Genomic DNA, 17235 nt, shown 5'->3' with positions numbered 1-17235 from the left:
CCTCGCTGGCACTGATCTTCCCCCAAGAGCGAGGCGGGTGAGAGCGGGTGGGAGAGATAAAGGTATTTTACTGGGCTTGCAGAGAAGGAGAGACTGTGACACAGACAAAAGAGGCGGAAAAGGACACGGAGCCAATAAAGTTTGGGGCTGAGTGAATAGAAAAGGAGGGAGGCTATCATTTGTGAGGCAACCCAAAAAATGACCGCGTGTAGCTGTTTCAGGACGGCCCTGAAAGTCTGCTCCGAAGCGAATCACGGAACGGTGTTTGTCATCATGTCACAATTCAAGATGGGAATTTCACGTATGACGCAAAGGTCAAAGGTCACCAAAGGCTTTGTTTTGATAATGACTCGTAAAGCATGACCTAACGGGACACAGCAGGCCGACGTCAACATAAACCAGCACAAAAATCGAGCGAGGAATCATAGCTTGAAACGTCTCGACTGTGTCGCGCCGGGATGATGTCACACGCTTCACATTGCTGAAGCAATTGAATTGCTGTCGACAAGAAGCGAGAAACTGTGCAGTGCAATTTCCTATAGTTTGCATCACCTCGTGACGCACTCTCTTTGGCAATCAGTCTTTGTTAATTAAGGCCTTTTTTCCGTCTATTTATTTGTTCATGCCCTTTTTTGGGCATTTGGGGGCGGGGGCAGGCGACATCCTGTTGCAGTCGTGTTATTAGAAACATCATGCAAATGTGTTTTGTGCTCCCACAGCAGAAGCGGCCCCCGCCGCCTAGAAAAGGGTGGCTTTCATTATTAGGAAACTGGGGGTGCGTCGTAATGCTGGCAGTATTTTGCAACTTGGCAACAATAACACTGAGAGGAAACCAGACTTGAACCAGTGTTTCCTGTCAATGAAATACGACGGCAAAGAACAAATGTTGCCCGAGTTATTTTTGGGCATGTATTACCAAGCAAACAGGGGGCGGGATCTTACGCCTCTTATTTAAAAACATTATTATGCAAATGCGGGTGAATTTGTGTACTTTGGAACAATTACTGTGTTTAAAGAAGAGGTGGAGATCTGTTTTCCTTACCGGGAGCTATGCGACATTCATGGAAAAAAAAAAAACGATTTATTTACTGGTCTATTATGTAGCAGGATCATTTTGGGGTGAAACTTTTTATGCTAAATTTTTATTTATGTTTTTTTTTTTTAAAACGAATCAGTCAGTAAGTCAAGACGGCGAATAGCCTTAAGCTTCAACAAAATATCAGCGTAAGTCAAGACGGCGAATAGCCTTAAGCTTCAACAAAATATCAGCGCGAGCTAGCGAGCGGCCGCGGCGGCTACATTGATAGCATGACTTCACTCTTTTTGTGGCAGCCATTTTACAAAAAAACACAACCTTAAATGTCACCCAATTAACAGCATTCTACATTCATAAGAGTGTCAGCATAACACTAAATGTTACCGATATTAAGTGTTTTTTTTTAATGTATTATTCATTACAAACAAAAGAGGTGATGAATGTACCAGTCAAGCAAAAATTGCTAATTTATGATTCTTTTTTTCTTAATGTCATGTCATCATCCGCGGAAATTAAAAGACTTTCAGCTTGTTTGGTCAGAGGTCGGCACAGTGAGTCCCTCGCATGATTTGCCCAGATACCCGAAAAATCTCCTGAAGTACAGTAAGAAAGTATTTGTACTTCATTGCTTCCCCATCGCTGCTTCTCAAAGAGAGAGGTTAAAATAGACCATCCAAAACAGTTTGGCTTTTGTTTCTTTTTTGGAAAGCAACGCACGGTTAAATATAGTGTTACGTGTAAGCTGCGAGGCTTTTCTTAACACACACATAAACACGCACGCTGCCATACTGTCTTTTGTGAGCCACTCAATCAGCGCGGCCAACGAGAGGCCCGGCCGGGCTCCTCTCTCGCTACCGCTTGACTGCTGCACGCCGCGAGATAAGCCGGGCGAGCGCGGTCGTGTGACCAGTAAAACCCCATGGCGGCTCAGCATGGCGGCATACGGCAAAGTGGTTAAGTTGATTATATAGAGTTGGAGGTTTCCTCGGGGCGGGCGCGGGCACCAGGGGGAAAGAAAATGGACGATTGAAGTGCCCAAGACACGGTTACTGAAACTTTTTGTCATTCCAGAGGTTGTAATTCCAACCTTATCGTTTCAAATGACATCAACGCTGTCGTCGCGGCGTTGACATGCGATCAGCCATTGTTTGACTTTTGCTTTGGGACAACAGGAATACCTCGGATGATGCGGCCCCGTACTCAGCTGTTTTGCCAGACGGCTGATTTTTTTTGGGGGGTGGGGGGGGGCACAGACAGACAGCGGACGCCCACCATTGTTGCCCCCTTTGCTGGAATAATCGGGCACCTGCATTGTGCTGATGATGGCATTTACCGTCCATAAGTGCGCGTCTGCCTGTGCGTGATAGCGCCGGACTGGAACAAAGCACCTTATGACAAGCCGCACTTCAATCTGAAACGTGAAAGCTCACTTCGAAATGACTTGCGGTGCTTAAAATGATGTCAGGGGTGGCGGGGGGTTGGGGGAGGGGGTCTATTTCTTTGCGGCTTGTGGCTCAATGCCCTCATTGATTGTTTGCGCTTTGTATTGACCACCGTGTTGTCATTGTTCTGGTGTCTACCAGGATGCGGGGAACGTTCAAACTGATTAGCCAGATGCAATATTGACCCATTTCCAAATTGGAATCGGTAAACCTGCTGAGGGAGGATTACCGCGTGAACCCGCGAGGCGAATCTCTTCGCGTCACGTCCAAAGACTAACGGTCTTTGTGGCCTTAATTCTGCTTTATGCTTACATGGTGGTATTAATACTACTTTGGTGTACTTTAATGGCTCCATATAGGATTGTGGTCGTGCGTGACTTGGGTCCACTTCTGAGTGTTTTGCAAAATAGTGAAGTTGAGGTTCAGAGGAGGGAGGAAGTGAAGACATTGCTCACCAATTACTGTTAAAGCTCGTGAGCAACTTTTGTTGACGTCTTTCTGAATATTGCCTATACTGTATTGTGTCATTCGGTTATCCGGAAAGGTTGCGTAAGGCTGTTTCACCACAACTACATTCAATATGATAAACAGCGGCGAACGCTCGCGATCGCTAGAATAACAAAGTCATGTTTCGGGCTGATGATGTTGGATAAGAATGGGGAGTGTTGTTTTGTTGACATGACCCTTGTCATTGTTTAACAGCCCCATTATTGTATCTTGGAAGAAGTAAATGACTTGTTATCAGCGAAATAGTCCGATACGTGACTTTCTCAACAGCCTCTTGTACGCAGGCTGCGATGAAGATAACGTTTAGTTTTGTGTTATTGTACTCAATTACGTTCAAATTCAGTTTACAAACAGGACAAGTGATCATATTTGTATGATATCAAACAAATACATTGAATGTTATTTTTAAAGACCCCTTAATACAGAATTTAGGGGGAGTTGGTCCGAGGCTTTGTGCTGGTCGTTTTAGAGTGCCTCATTGTTGGGCGTGAGTGTAAGCGCATCATTGTGAGAAAAGTGCAAGCGCGAAAAGTGGGAATTTATTTTTATTTATTTATTTTTGCGCGATAAGTGGGAATTTATTTTTAATTTAAGTCTGACTTTATATTATGAAATAATTGTTTGGATGATGTACACAATGTCCTAATCAAAGATTAATTAAACTGAAGGAGTAAAAAAAAAAGGTTTGCTATGACAAGCCAGATCTCCTCAAATCCCCGGCACTCCTTTTCTCCATCCCGTTACGCATTTAACTGTTGCGAGTTTAGTCCGAACATGGACAAAATGCGCTTGGACTGAACACGCAAGACGTAACACGCTAAATAGAAACATGCAAGGGCCTGTAAGCACGCATATACTGTACAACGAACCGCCTTTCTTAGCGGCAAAGCCTGCCCGTCCCGCGTCTTCAAGGCCCATTGGCAGCACTGACGAAAAGAAATTAGCGTCTGTCCATCATACCTTTTGCTTTCGCAGCAAATCACGTGTTCAACTGGCTTCTATATATTCAGCGGTGCAAAGTGTCACACGATACGCCGCTTGAGAATAGCCAGACTTCGGCCATGGCCGGTTGACGTTTTTGTTAGGCCTCACATTGTAACATATTATTGGGAGAGGGGGTGGGGGGGGGGGGTGTTCCCCCGAACCGCCGCCCCACTCCTTTCATAGCTTTAGTGGGAGAAGTAATGTAGTTCGGAGGGTGCATGTAAGGTGGAACAATGGCTCAAAAATATTCAATAAAGAGTGAAAGGGAGTCGGGGTGTGAATGACAATAGGCCAGAGTTGGGGGGTGAGGACTGATGGTTTGTCGGGAGGGGTCCAGATTGATGATAGATCTGCACTGGTTAAATATTATCAGGGCTCTTTCTCGTGGTGACCCCCCCCTCCCCCTCTCCTGTCGTGGTAACGCGGAGAGAATGGCTAAGACGCGGCCTGCTAATGATCTGCCCTTCTGAGCCATTCACTTTTCCCATTAGTCTATTTACTTACTATTGAGACACTCCCCCTCTCGACAGGTTCACAACACAGATGGTTTGGGTCGCCATAGTGACTGCTCAGCTTTATTTCTGTCAACCCCGAGCCCCTCTTGTGTTTCTTTTCACTTTCCTTTCTGGGAAGTTTCGCCACAGATGGAAATCTGTCGCGATAGGCCAACGAAAGAAGAAAAAAAAACTACACTTGTAAAGGCAAAGTTTTACATTCGTATGTGGATATTTTCCATGATTTATCTTTTTATTATATCTGCCAAATTACTCTTTTGTCACTCGCCCAAAATCAAAGTAAATCAACAATTTTCCGATATGGAGTCGTTGTCATTTCCACTTGCACAAGATGGAAAACCAAACTCTTCAAAACTCTGCTGAATTGAGCCGAATGAGGCAAAATGATAACGCGCTCACTCAAAGTGGCTCAATCCAAAATGGCAGCCCAATCATAGCCTCTTATCTTGTCATCCTAACTTAACCAGATGGACAAACAACCACCCGAAGTAAGTCGCTCCACAATTTTTTTCACTCCAATAGCTCCGCCTTGTGGGACGCCTTTTGTAATTTATAGCTTGAATCGAGCTCCGTACTTTGAATTGGCGACGCCGCATGCAATAATGTCCAGAGAAGACCGATTCCACGGATAAAATGTTGACCTTGGCACTGGGCGAAGGTATGCGCAACATTGTTGAGCAACGGCACATCAGTCATCTGGTGTTGAGCAGAAATGGATGCGCATTTTGACACCACGCGCCACATGTCGATTGTCGCTTTCCACTTCCTTTTTCTTCTTTGAATTAGTTCCTGCATGAAGCGCGATTGCCACACAGTCAGATAACAGGGCGTCCATTTGGCTCACGGCGAAGGTACAATGTAGACCACCTACGGGATTTAAAACTCAAGACTCCCAAATGACCTCCACACACATTCGTGACCAAAGAAAAGAGGACGCAGTCTTTCAGATGCAACCAACAACAACAATACACACACACACACACACACACACACACGAGTTACAGAGAGAATAAGGCGAGCTGCCCCATCTACATTCTCAGTGTCCCCTTCTTTTGAAATGCTGATCACTCCTCCTCCCTCGCCGTCATCACTCTGCTACCTTCTCCTTTTAAAGCGGCAGAGTCATCCATTCCATTAATTCTCCTCCTGCTGGCCTCCCCAGGTTAGAATGAGGAGGACCCCCGACACTCCCCCCCCACCCCCACTCCCCAACCTCCCTGGAAGATGCAGGGCAACAGGGGCCACAGCGGCAGCGATGGCAGGGGCATTTGTCATTCTCCCGGCCGCGGCGGTCTGTCGCTCACCCCCCACCCAAGGGCCTTTGTTGTCCCCACATCCCAACTTGCTGGCTAAGCAAAGGGGGGCTTTCATTAACATTTGAACCGGCTCTGCATTTTGACACGCACTCGGAAAAAGAATTGATATGTTTATATTAGTTCTATCAAACGATTAAAATATTTAATCGCGATTAACTGTATAATTTCAGACTTAACTCAGAATTAGCTGTAATTAATCGCAGTGTTTTATCTATTCTAAATTTCCTTTGATTTCAAACTTGGAGCAAATTTTATTATGTTAGAGTAATGTAACATCTGTGACGTGGTGCCGCATTAATCTCGCGATTAAAAAAAATTAATCAAGTTAAAATGTTTTAAATTAATGCCGATAACGCTTTTAAACTGACAGCACTGGTTTATATATTTGTTATACTAACCAAATATTTTTTTTAAAATACTTTCTCAGCTATGCTCTGGCGCTCTTTATAATGCACTCTTGCTTGAGAGTATATATAGCTCAATGATAGTCAACCTCTGTGTTATTCACTCATTTAAGTTTAAACCCAACGCAACAATCATGGCGGGCCTTAAAATCGTCACCACTTTAATGGGGGGGGGGGGCACCGCTTAAGTGGAGGTCACACGCAGAGGTGTTGTAATGCTTTTGGCTGGGCATAACTTGACTGAGGGCAATCCACTTAAAGCGAACCACAGAGTATACGCCTTCCCCCCCCTCCTCCACTCGCCCACCACCAGGTCTCACATCCCCTCAAAGACACCCCGAGCATCACACGTGTGAATTGGGAAGCAGGAAATTGGCTCTTTGTGCGGGGCTTGGAGAGTGAAAGTTGTGATGCAGGAGACTTTGGAGGAGGGAGTCGGTGTGCGTTTTTCTTTTAACGTGGGCTAACAAAATTTTAAACGTGGATTATTTCTATGCATAATTCCGGCATGTATACAAAAGAGAAAGTTCCTACCGGCTGACTGACTACTTTGGCTCCAAACTTTCTTCCGCTTTTATCATTTCTCCAACTAACTTGATACCTTCAAGAGACTTTGGAGGGGAACTTTGTCATGTCTGAGAAAATGGAAACTCGGAATACATCAGAGAAAAACTTCCAATGCAAACCGTGCACGTCAACTGAGTGTTTTATGAGTCAGCGAAGGTTGGATTGAATTCCAGGCTTCATCCATTCCAGGCTTCCTGCGCTTTGTACGTATACATTTGAGAGGATCTGTGTCGGTTGCATCAGTCGTGGCTTAAACGTGTCATGCGCTTTGTATTTTCCTGAAGTCTTTTTTTTTCTTTTCTTTAAACGTCACTTTGATTGACAAACGCGGCACTTTTGGTGATTTTTCTTCTGTTCCTATTCTCTTGGCCGTCTCGTTATTCCGAATGGAATTTCGCCCACCAGTCTGTTCATATGTGAACTTGCCGATGTTACTGACAGCTAAAGTCCTGCGTGACCTTCCTCCGGGGGGGGGGGGTAACATCCATTGCAATTTTCCCTCTGATTTGCTGAGTGATGGTCTCAGTGCAAAGAAGCGCGGGGGCTAATGATCATTGCCGAGATGGATTCTCTCACTCAAGGCCACAGAGTGTGGAGGATTCCAAGCAATACAATAAGCTATATCAACACACACACACACACACACATCGCCCCCCCCCCCCAGCCCGCCACTGCTCCGCTGAGGCATTTCCAGAATGCCGCCGGCCCCTGATGGATTTATGAGTGGGCCATACTTTGGTAAACACCGATGGTGGGCAGCTTTGTCCTCCTCCGGTGTGATATAGTGAAGGTCCCCATAAAAAATGGAGAACCAGGTTACGGTCACCACAGAGTTGGGCTGAACAATAAAAGGCTTTATGGGCAAATGTAGGCCTGTACCATAAATGCTGGAATCCGCTATTGGAGGGACATTAAAGGGATAATGACAGGGCGAAGCTCTCAAAAGATCCCTGCAGTCAGTAAGAGGTTCTTTCAAAAAAAAAAGACGCAGAGGAAATGACGGCAAAGCATCCCGGCTGCAGTTCCCGTTTTTTTTTTTTCCCCTTTCGTGAATATGCCGAGTAGATTGACAGAACGAGGTGCAAGTGTTCGAGCCCCTCATGACACAATGAGGAATGCAGCGATGGCAGACGCTGGCGAATATGCTGAGAGCATGCTAATGCTAGGTGCTAATCTCAAAGTCAACATGTCATAAGGCACAAGCCAAGAAATGTACACAAGTGGGAACATGTACCAACAATAGCATTTTGGAGCCCCAACTGACAACGGGACTCAAATTGGCTGTTTCTTTTTTTTTGCTTTTTGTTTTTTTTAATGACACAGTTATCAGTTCCATCTATACTGACAAACCTTGCCGGAAAATGGAGGACATGTCCGTACGTGTTAAGTACCAAACTGTTGGCATGCGTGGCTCCGTCACAACCAAGATATTGTATTCGTATTTGCGCTTTGACCGAATCCTTGTCGAATTCGTTCAGTCCATTCTCAACCGGCAATTATTGAACAAAAAAAAAATAACAAAAGTGACTTATTCGTTGATTTGTTTTTTTATTCCACCAATGGACGAATTCATCCGGTGTGTTGACTTTGTATGTCAAACATGACAAAAAAACATGAACCAATAAATGTTCTAACTTGATTGCATGCCATGAAAACAACTTCCTTTGCTACGTCGCTCCGCTCAGCTTGCCTGTATTAGGTCGCTGTGAAGATTTAGGGAAGCTCGAAGGCCCTGCCAGGGCTTGCCCCAACGTTTTTAGCGCCTGGGCATTAGCCATGTGCAGGCGCATATGCAGGAGAGCTCGGGCGGTGGCGTGAGGGCTCCGTTGTCGGTGTCGTAGCAACCAAATCAGACAGGAAGTCCAAAATTAGGCCATTTGGCCGTGATGGCCTTATCTCATCACGGGGACGCCGTTAAATCCAACCAAGTGTTGACCCCGTTTGACAGGCCCGGTCTGCTTGGACCTCATTTAGTGTCCGAAGGCCCCCCTTGATGACTTTGACGTGACTTGAACTCTTTTGGGTTTGTTCGATTGGATGGAAACATCCACCTGAATGAAGCATAGTTTGCCTAGGGAGTGTTCATTGACACAAAGGGAGAAAAAAACCCGAATGCTTCAACATGAAGCAGATGTTGATGGAGTGCGTCCAGAATATGCTGAACGTTCAAAAATGCTCAGTCGCCACCAGCTGCAAGTCGCTCTTCCTCCACTCTTTTTTTTTTTAATCTATAATCCAAATGACGTAACAACCTATTGTTTGTTTTAACCCGATGGCTCATCTCCTCGGCAGTAGACGATGGTTTAGGGAGCGCTCTTTACTGCTTCCCCGCACCCCTGATTGGCCTGAAGAAAAAAAAGCAGTGAGAGGGGAGCAGTAAAAATAGTTTGACACCCTCAAGGTCCAGCCAGCAATCTCCTCTCCAGCCTTGCCCATAAAACTCTTTGAATCCTCTTCTCAAATCCTCCCCCCCCCGCCCACCACCTCCTCCTCTCGCCATTCTCCCTCCCCCCCCTCGCTCTCCCTGCCGAACACTCATTTTCTGCTTTTCTCCAGATCGCTTGCATAACCGCCTATTGCTGCGAGGTTCTCATGTGTGATTGATGCTTTAATCGGGCACATCGCGTTGCTTGAACCTTCCGCCGCCGCTTTCCAGCCACGCAACCGAGGCCCGGCCGGCCGCTTGATATCAAGTTAGCAGATCAGGACTTTAATCTCACTCGATCAGACTTTGCTTTAAGCCAAAATTGCCTCTTCAACTTCTTAGGCGTGATACTTATAAGAGGCTGGACCGAGACCAGCTTACCTGCACTGCAGTGATGACGCCATTTGAACCTCACGCGACCTCCCCCCGACCCCTTTTTTTCTCCCATTTAGACAACCACGCAGCCCTGAAGACGCAATATACTGAGAATGGGAACTTATCTTTCATATTAAACCAACCAGGAATCATTTATCATGCAACTTGTAAACATCCATCCTTGCCAGTAACCGGTGCGATGTATACAATCCATGCACGCAGCAGAATAAGTCAAATCCCGCTATTCCCTTCCACGTAGACACTTATTCCACCCCACCCTTCCGCTTCCTCCTACGAAGAAAATGAAGATACAATCCTAACTCAAGAGCAGAATAAATGAAAAGATCAAACACAAACCGAGACACGACATCTCCAGTTGAAATCTCCAAAACAAACAAATAGGGATAATCCTCTATCTGACCCCCCCCCCGCCCCCCCCCCCCACCCAAATTAGCATCTTCTGACAGCCATGACCCAAATTGTTCATGCTGTCAAGGAATGCACGGCTGCGTTATCAGCGCAGGTGATGTGAGGGCATGGCGCTCGTTTGCCACGGCTCAGGCCTGCACACTGTGCTTTTATCACGTTGGGTAAACACAGGCCGGGCCCTGCATTGAATGAAGTGTCACGGCGAGCGGGGGTGGGGGGGGCGGAGCAGATCGCACTGCCCCCGCCACACGCACATACTGTACGGCACATCCTCCACGCAGATAATCCCGCTCCAAAGTGCGGTTGGTGAGAGCCAGCTGTGGTTCAGGTGTGGGGGGGGGGTGAGGGGGGGCGCATTGTCGAGCTAATGGGATAGGTAACAGAGTGATTCAGTAACGCTGATAAAGCTCCGTTTTTTTAAGAACCATCCCAGGCGTACCAGTCACCGTGCTTAATGCCTTTAAAGAACGATACAGGATGCGGATGTCCCCATATGAGCCGCACTGTAAGCGTGAAATCGATACCCCCCGCGTGCAAGTCTATTCAAAATGTTGTAAAAACGTCGCATCTTTCTTGTGTTGACACATTGCTGCGTGCTTGAGACAAAAAATATATATATATATATATATATATATATATAGGGCGGCCCGGTAGTCCAGTGGTTAGCACGTCGGCCTCACAGTGCAGAGGTACCGGGTTCGATTCCAGCTCCGGCCTCCCTGTGGGGAGTTTGCATGTTCTCCCCGGGCCTGCGTGGGTTTTCTCCGGGTGCTCCGGTTTCCTCCCACATTCCAAAAATATGCATGGCAGGCTGATTGAACACTCTAAATTGTCCCTAGGTGTGAGTGTGAGTGCGAATGGTTGTTCGTCTCTATGTGCCCTGCGATTGGCTGGCAACCGATTCAGGGTGTCCCCCGCCTACTGCCCGGAGACAGCTGGGATAGGCTCCAGCGCCCTCCGCGACCCAAGTGAGGATCAAGCGGTACGGAAGATGAATGAATGAATGAATGAATATATCTATATATATATATATATATATATATGATGGAATATAACCCATCGGGGAGCCAGGAAGCTAGCTAGCCCGCATGCTAACAGACTTGGGGCTACTCATGATGACAAATTATCTTTCACTAGCGCAGGATTGGGGAGAAAAAAATGTTCCCTAGAATGGTTCGATGGGGAGGGAAAACGCTTTTCCGAATTTTGAACAAAGAAAGTGAGTCTTTGATCGTTTAGCCGCATATCTCCAAGCCGCCAAAGCCACGCGTCTACATAACAAGTAACAACAATGCTGTATGGAATGCTGCAATGTTGAGGAGGAGCGACGCGGGATCTCGGGGATGTGACGCACGTCGGCGGCAGAACAGAAAACAGCTGGATTTTAATTTTTTTAAATTAATTATTCATTCATCTTCCGAGCCGCTTGATCCTCACTAGGGTCGCGGGCGGGGGTGCTGGAGCCTATCCCAGCTGTCTTCGGGCAGTAGGCGGGGGACACCCTGAATCGGTTGCCAGCCAATCGCAGGGCACACAGAGACAAACAACCATTCGCACTCACACTCACACCTAGGGACAATTTAGAGCGTCCAATCAGCCTGCCATGCATGTTTTTGGAATGTGGGAGGAAACTGGAGCACCCGGAGAAAAGCCACGCAGGCCCGGGGAGAACATGCAAACTCCACACAGGGAGGCCGGAGCTGGAATCGAACCCGGTACCTCTGCACTGTGAAGCCGACGTGCTAACCACTGGGGCCTATTATTTATTTAATTTAATTTATTTTTTATTTTTAATTACTGTGGGAAAAAAAAACACACACACACACCCAAGCGACGGTCACCTTGACTCTGGATGCTAAAAGCTCGCCCGGCAGCCCCCCCCCCCTCGGGTGAGGCGCTTGGCACTTGAGGGGGAAAAAAAAAATCAAGTGTAATAGTGTTGCATTGAGTGTTCAAGGTGGCAAAATCTTGAATAATGGTGAGATGAGAGCGAACCGGAGAAGCGAATCCAAGTCATCCGGCGGGTCACCGGGAGGTGAGGCTGCCTACTTGCCGGGGTTCAGGAAAAGTTCAGCCGCATAGCATTAGGCAAATGAGGGAGACAGTGGGGGGAAATGTGAGGGTTGGGAGTGACGAGAGGATGGGTGAGGGGGGGTAACAGGGTCAAACGAGATGGAATGAGGGGACCCGAATGGGAAATATGTTGGAAAGTATCACAGCATGTTTTTTTTTTGTTCACAACTTAAAGTAGACTGAGAGGAGGAGGCCGCTTTGGCGGTGGTGCCTCTCTCGGATGGTCTGTGGTGACGTGCCGAATGGGTTAAACGGAGGCGGTGCAACGGATGAAAGCAGAGGGAGAGGGGGGAGATGTGTGTGTGTGTGTGTGTGATTTGGTGGGTGGAGCCTCAGCCCTCAGCTGCTGCGCCTTGTCACATTGCTGCAGAACATGTTAGCGGCGACACGCTCCCTCCGTGTGGGCTCGATCCGTCTACGCGCACGGACGCAAACGAAGCGCTTTTGCTGAGGAATCCGAACACCGACGCTGAATTGCGGGCACGCGCAGCGGACGAGTCTCGCGCCAGGCTTGGGGACAAACACGGATTGTTTTTTTTTAAAAAGAGAGAGAGAGAGAGAAGAGGGGAAAAAGCTGCAGTCGGACGGGATTCCCTCGACTATTTTTGCGTGCGCGTTCCAATTTTGGGATTTTATTCGGCGCATCTTTTTTTTGTTTGTTTTTTTGTTTTTGGCGTGCGCGTCCCCGTCGCAGCATGCGTGTTTTAAATCTGCCCCACTAGCTTCACATCGCGTTCAAAAAACGACAAACCAAATGTTCAAATGGAGCTACCACTATCGCGCTGATCCCGTTTGGTGGCCTCTCTTTCTACCTCGGCTGGTGTGCGCACTAGTTTGATTTCTTTTTTTTATTTTTTGAGGTGTGTGGGAATACGACCCCCCACCCCCTTTTTTTTGGAGCCCGTATGATGTACGAAAGCGTGGACGTAGTGGGACTGAACCCCAGCCCCAACCCCTTTTTGATGATGGATTACTACAACCAGAGCAGAGGGTGTCTTCTCCCGGAGAAAGGACTGGTGCCCGGGGCTCCTCATCCTTACAGCTCCTCCGTCAGAAACCAGCACTGGAACGGTTCCAATCACTGTAGGTACTCCCCCCCACCGCAATCCTCACTTCCACTGAATTGTGTGGATTTACCTTTCACGTGATTGAATTTAATCTACAGCCTTGTATTATCAATCCCCCCCCCCCCCCACAAATGAACTCTTTATCAGTAATCCAGAGCTCCACATCTGCATTATATATACTTGACCCACTTTCTTAGCCCCTCGTGGGGCATCCACGTTGGCTCGTTTTTCACAGTCTGTAGGGGGGGTGGGGGGGGGGGGGGGGGGGGGTCACAAGGCTGAAATATGCACTTAATACAAACACGGTTCTGCAAGGCACGCCGACTGTAATTAGATCAAACCGTTCCTGCCAGTCTACAACCTTCTGGTATTCTCTTTTGTGTCAATTTTGTGGGTTTCACGTGCCCCCCCCCCCCCAAAAAAAAACCATGCAAAAATATATTAAGCTTTAACACAAATGTTATATTAGTTTAGGTCAGTAGTTAGTGTTGTGTGTGTTTAGTGTCGTAGTTTTATTGCATCCTAGTGGTATGGCATGGCAAGTTTTGTTGAGTTTTTTTTTTTTTGGTGGAACGACGACCGTATGTGCAGCTGCAATCGAGTTTTATTGCAACAACAAAGTCTTTTTGGCAGCTCTGCAAAGCCGAGGCAGTGCATGGCAGGCCTTTAAGCGGGGAGATAGCTCTGTTGTCTTTCACAGCTGAGGGAGTGTAAAAAGGCAGGAATCTCCACAGACTCTTAAGGGCCAATTTCCTCCTTGACTCGAAACTTTAGAAGCACATGACAAAGGGATTTTTTTTTTTAAGGGGGCTTTCTGATGTGTGGCGGGAGCAATAAAACCCCTCATGACCACCGCTCTGTTTGCTCCTATCTTGCTTTTGCCTAATTTGTCAAATAATAACCCCCTCTGCCCCGCACACCCCCCCCCCCCCCCCCCCCCCCGCGGCCTGAAAGCACAACAAGAGATAAGTTGCAAGCTTGATTGTAATTATTGAATTGGCCCACTAAACAGCTCTAGTGGTAGCATTGATTCGAACCATGTGAGCTCGGGTGAGACGGCGTTGGGGGTTTGGCCCAGGAAGAGACCTCTGATCCCTCACTGCGCTCCACATTGTTGAGCTCGGCCGTGGAGTCGCTTGCGTGTCGGTGGGTGGGAGGGTCGACGTGGGCATTATAGCCTCTGTTTGCCTCACCGGTCCCGTGTAATAAAAAATTTAGTGGCCGACTAGAGACTGCTGGTGGTGGTGGTGGTGGTGGGTGTGGAGTTGAAAGTAGTGCAATACGCGCTGTTGTCATCACTGGTTCTGTGGGACTTATTAGATCATAAAGGCCCACGAAACAAAACCCCGGCGTGTTTCTGTTTTCACCTCTGCATCCTTCGCAGGAATTTTAAGCGGCCCCGTTCAAAAGCAAAAGACATTTCCCTAAACATCAGCTGGCATTCTGTTTTTCCTTCTTTTTTGGTGTTGTTTTTTTTTTCCTGTTAAAGCAGATGCTTAAAATACCACTTGTCTCTGGGTAACTTTTCGTTCTGTGCATTGCGAAGCTTTTTTCATTTTGGCTCGTCGTTTTTCAAGGCGCCACAAGCCTTTTAGCTCTTTTTAGTGGCTACGGTCATTATTGCATTTCATTTACTTGTCAACACGTGAAATCTTGATTTAAAGGGTTCTTTGAATTGTATGTAGGTGGATATATATATATATATATACAGTAGCTATTCGGTAGATGATGTAATCATATGACCTTGTGCTGACCTCTTACCTCCGGCCTAAAAAGCTTTCCCCAAAATACAGCGTTACCACACGGATACGTCCACGACGAGTGTGTCCACAAGTGCAAAATAAAATGATTGACACCTCATAAGCCATTATCTGGGATTGGTTGTTTTTCCTCGGGTGTGCTGGTTTATTGTACAATAAATGAAGACACAAGACAGGGGAGGGGGGTCAACAATTGATTGTATTATTTTTTTTTGAATTGTAAACTTATAGCAGTGAGCACAAGGCTACTTCCAATGTAAACAGTGCGCCTGCTGATTGCGTAGAATGAAAGGTCTGGCCGATGAAATGCCCGTCCAAAAACCTTTCAGCAATTACGGACTCATGCATGAAAGAATGTGCATGGCCCTGTTCACATGACTGTCACACAAACGGGGGGGTTATGAAGGAAAGCGAGGGATTGCACGGTGGGCTCAAAACGCTCGACAGTCCATAGGCTTCTTGTGCTTTTTTTTTTTTTTACCCCCCGCCATTTTTTTCTTTTCAGGCAGTCCACTGTATGAAAACAAAGCGCTCACCAGGGATTTTTAATAGATAGTGTCCAGGTCAGGGCGTGCTTTTTCTAGTTTGTCTTCCCAAGTTAGGGGTGCCAAGTGGGCTAGCGGTTATGAACGTAGCCTGAAGGGGGGGGGGGGGGGGTCAAATGAATGATGCCTTAATCTGACTCATGTGCTATTTAAGAATGGAAGGAGCCTTCCAGGAAGCTTTTTTTAAACAATTTTTTAAAAAGTGTTGTATTTTTCCATGCAAAGGGAGGTCGGTGGCACATTAATTCATCAAGAGGAAAAAAAAACCAAGATATGTATCTGAAGTGTCTTTTTGTTGTGGTTGTCAGACGGAAACATGGCAAGGCGGGGGTGTTGTGCTCACACTTGGCCGGCAGAATTGTGTTAGACGTGCAAACAAACTGTGAACAGCACATCCTCCCCCCAGTTTAGAATATAAATATTCTAAACTGCACTATTAGTCCCTCGGCTTTGGAAGATTTTACTTTTACACCCGTATTGCGGGCTGTGGAAGGTCCCGGATATTGGAGTGGCATTGAAACAAGGTCCTTCTATTCTTCTCGGGGAGGGAAGCGTCAGACAGGCCCCTTATTGTGCCACATGCCTTTTCAGCCATTGGCGACAATGATTTAGTTGGGCCCAAATGCCTGGAATTGCCGCAGACTCTTGACAGAAAATGAGAGCGGGCTCAAATTCTGTCCACAGAATCACACCCGCGTTCACCTGCGGCCGAGCGCAGACGATCCATTTTTGTCATGGAGGTATGTTTGGAAGAGCGAAAGGTTGAAGGGAGTTCAACGATTCTCTTTGCCTTCAAGGCCGCGGGGGAGACATTTTGCAACCTGCCATCACTCGCACCCCCAAACAACACCTTGTCACCAACCTTCAAGACGCTTGTTGCACCTTTTTCGATGAGACGCATCCGTCATTTTGAACGTTGACGCGGCAGGAACATGCAATGTTTGTGATCTATTATTTATTGCGCCTTGCGGTGATTACAAATCATTCCCGAGCAACACCCCTCGAATGAATAAATAATGACAATGATGAATACATGCAACTCAATCAATACACTGCGGTTGTATTATTGTGCATTGTTACGACCGTAATGTCGATTTTATTTTACCCATTCCTACTTAAAATCACCGGTCTCTTAATATCTAATATGTATAATATGTCGTCCAGTGGTTAGCACGTCGGCTTCACAGTACAGAGGTACCAGGTTCGATTCCAGCTCCGGCCTCCCTGTGTGGAGTTTGCATGTTCTCCCCGGGCCTGCGTGGGTTTTCTCCGGGTGCTCCGGTTTCCTCCCACATTCCAAAAACATGCATAGCAGGCTGATTGGACGCTCTAAATTGTCCCTAGGTGTGAATGTGAGCGTGGATGGTTGTTCGTCTCTGTGTGCCCTGTGATTGGCCGGCAACCGATTCAGGGTGTCCCCCGCCTGCTGCCCGAAAACAGCTGGGATAGGCTCCAGCAACCCCCCCCCCGCGACCCTAGTGAGGATCAAGCGGCTCGGAAGATGAATGAATGAATGTACATCTAACGTAATACACTGTAGACAGGCTAACCAATAGCATATTCACAGACATATATTCTTTATCTTCTGCACACAGCAACAAACGTGACTGTAACTTTGCAGTTGTGACCGCTCGGGCCCTCCCCGTTTGCAATTTGCACGCTTGCGCGGTTTTTGTCCGGCGACGCCGCCTTCGCCCCACATTCCAAAAACGTGTGTTAGCTTCAGTGGAGATTCTAGAATGTGCGTGCGAATAGTTGTTTGCCGGTACGTGGCGATGACACCTCAGGGC

The 17235-nt window shown here is 47.1% G+C and overlaps 1 protein-coding gene and 1 long non-coding RNA gene across 7 annotated transcripts in view; one reads left to right on the top strand and one right to left on the bottom strand.

The window, feature by feature from the left end:
- The window catches only part of LOC127603495 (uncharacterized), a 149654-nt gene extending 136541 nt beyond the window's left edge, over positions 1-13113 (bottom strand). Inside the window, exon 1 of the long non-coding RNA XR_007963078.1 lies at positions 12958-13113. This is a non-coding gene — a long non-coding RNA (uncharacterized LOC127603495). The remainder of the gene's footprint in view (positions 1-12957) is intronic.
- The window catches only part of LOC127603426 (retinoic acid receptor alpha), a 187310-nt gene that overhangs the window by 137027 nt on the left and 33048 nt on the right, over positions 1-17235 (top strand). The window contains exon 1 of one of the 6 annotated variants that reach the window (XM_052069705.1): positions 12821-13156. The exons of the other annotated variants lie outside the window; for them this stretch is intronic. Coding sequence (XP_051925665.1) covers positions 12979-13156 — 178 coding nt within the window. The 5' untranslated portion in view covers positions 12821-12978. Of the gene's footprint in view, positions 1-12820; positions 13157-17235 lie in introns of those variants that run through there. 6 annotated transcript variants of the gene reach the window in all.

Source organism: Hippocampus zosterae, chromosome 7, assembly GCF_025434085.1.
Source record: "Hippocampus zosterae strain Florida chromosome 7, ASM2543408v3, whole genome shotgun sequence".
In the NCBI taxonomy this organism is placed as follows: domain Eukaryota; kingdom Metazoa; phylum Chordata; class Actinopteri; order Syngnathiformes; family Syngnathidae; genus Hippocampus; species Hippocampus zosterae.
Note: the sequence above shows the minus strand (reverse complement) of the source record. Positions and strands in the feature narration are given on the sequence as shown.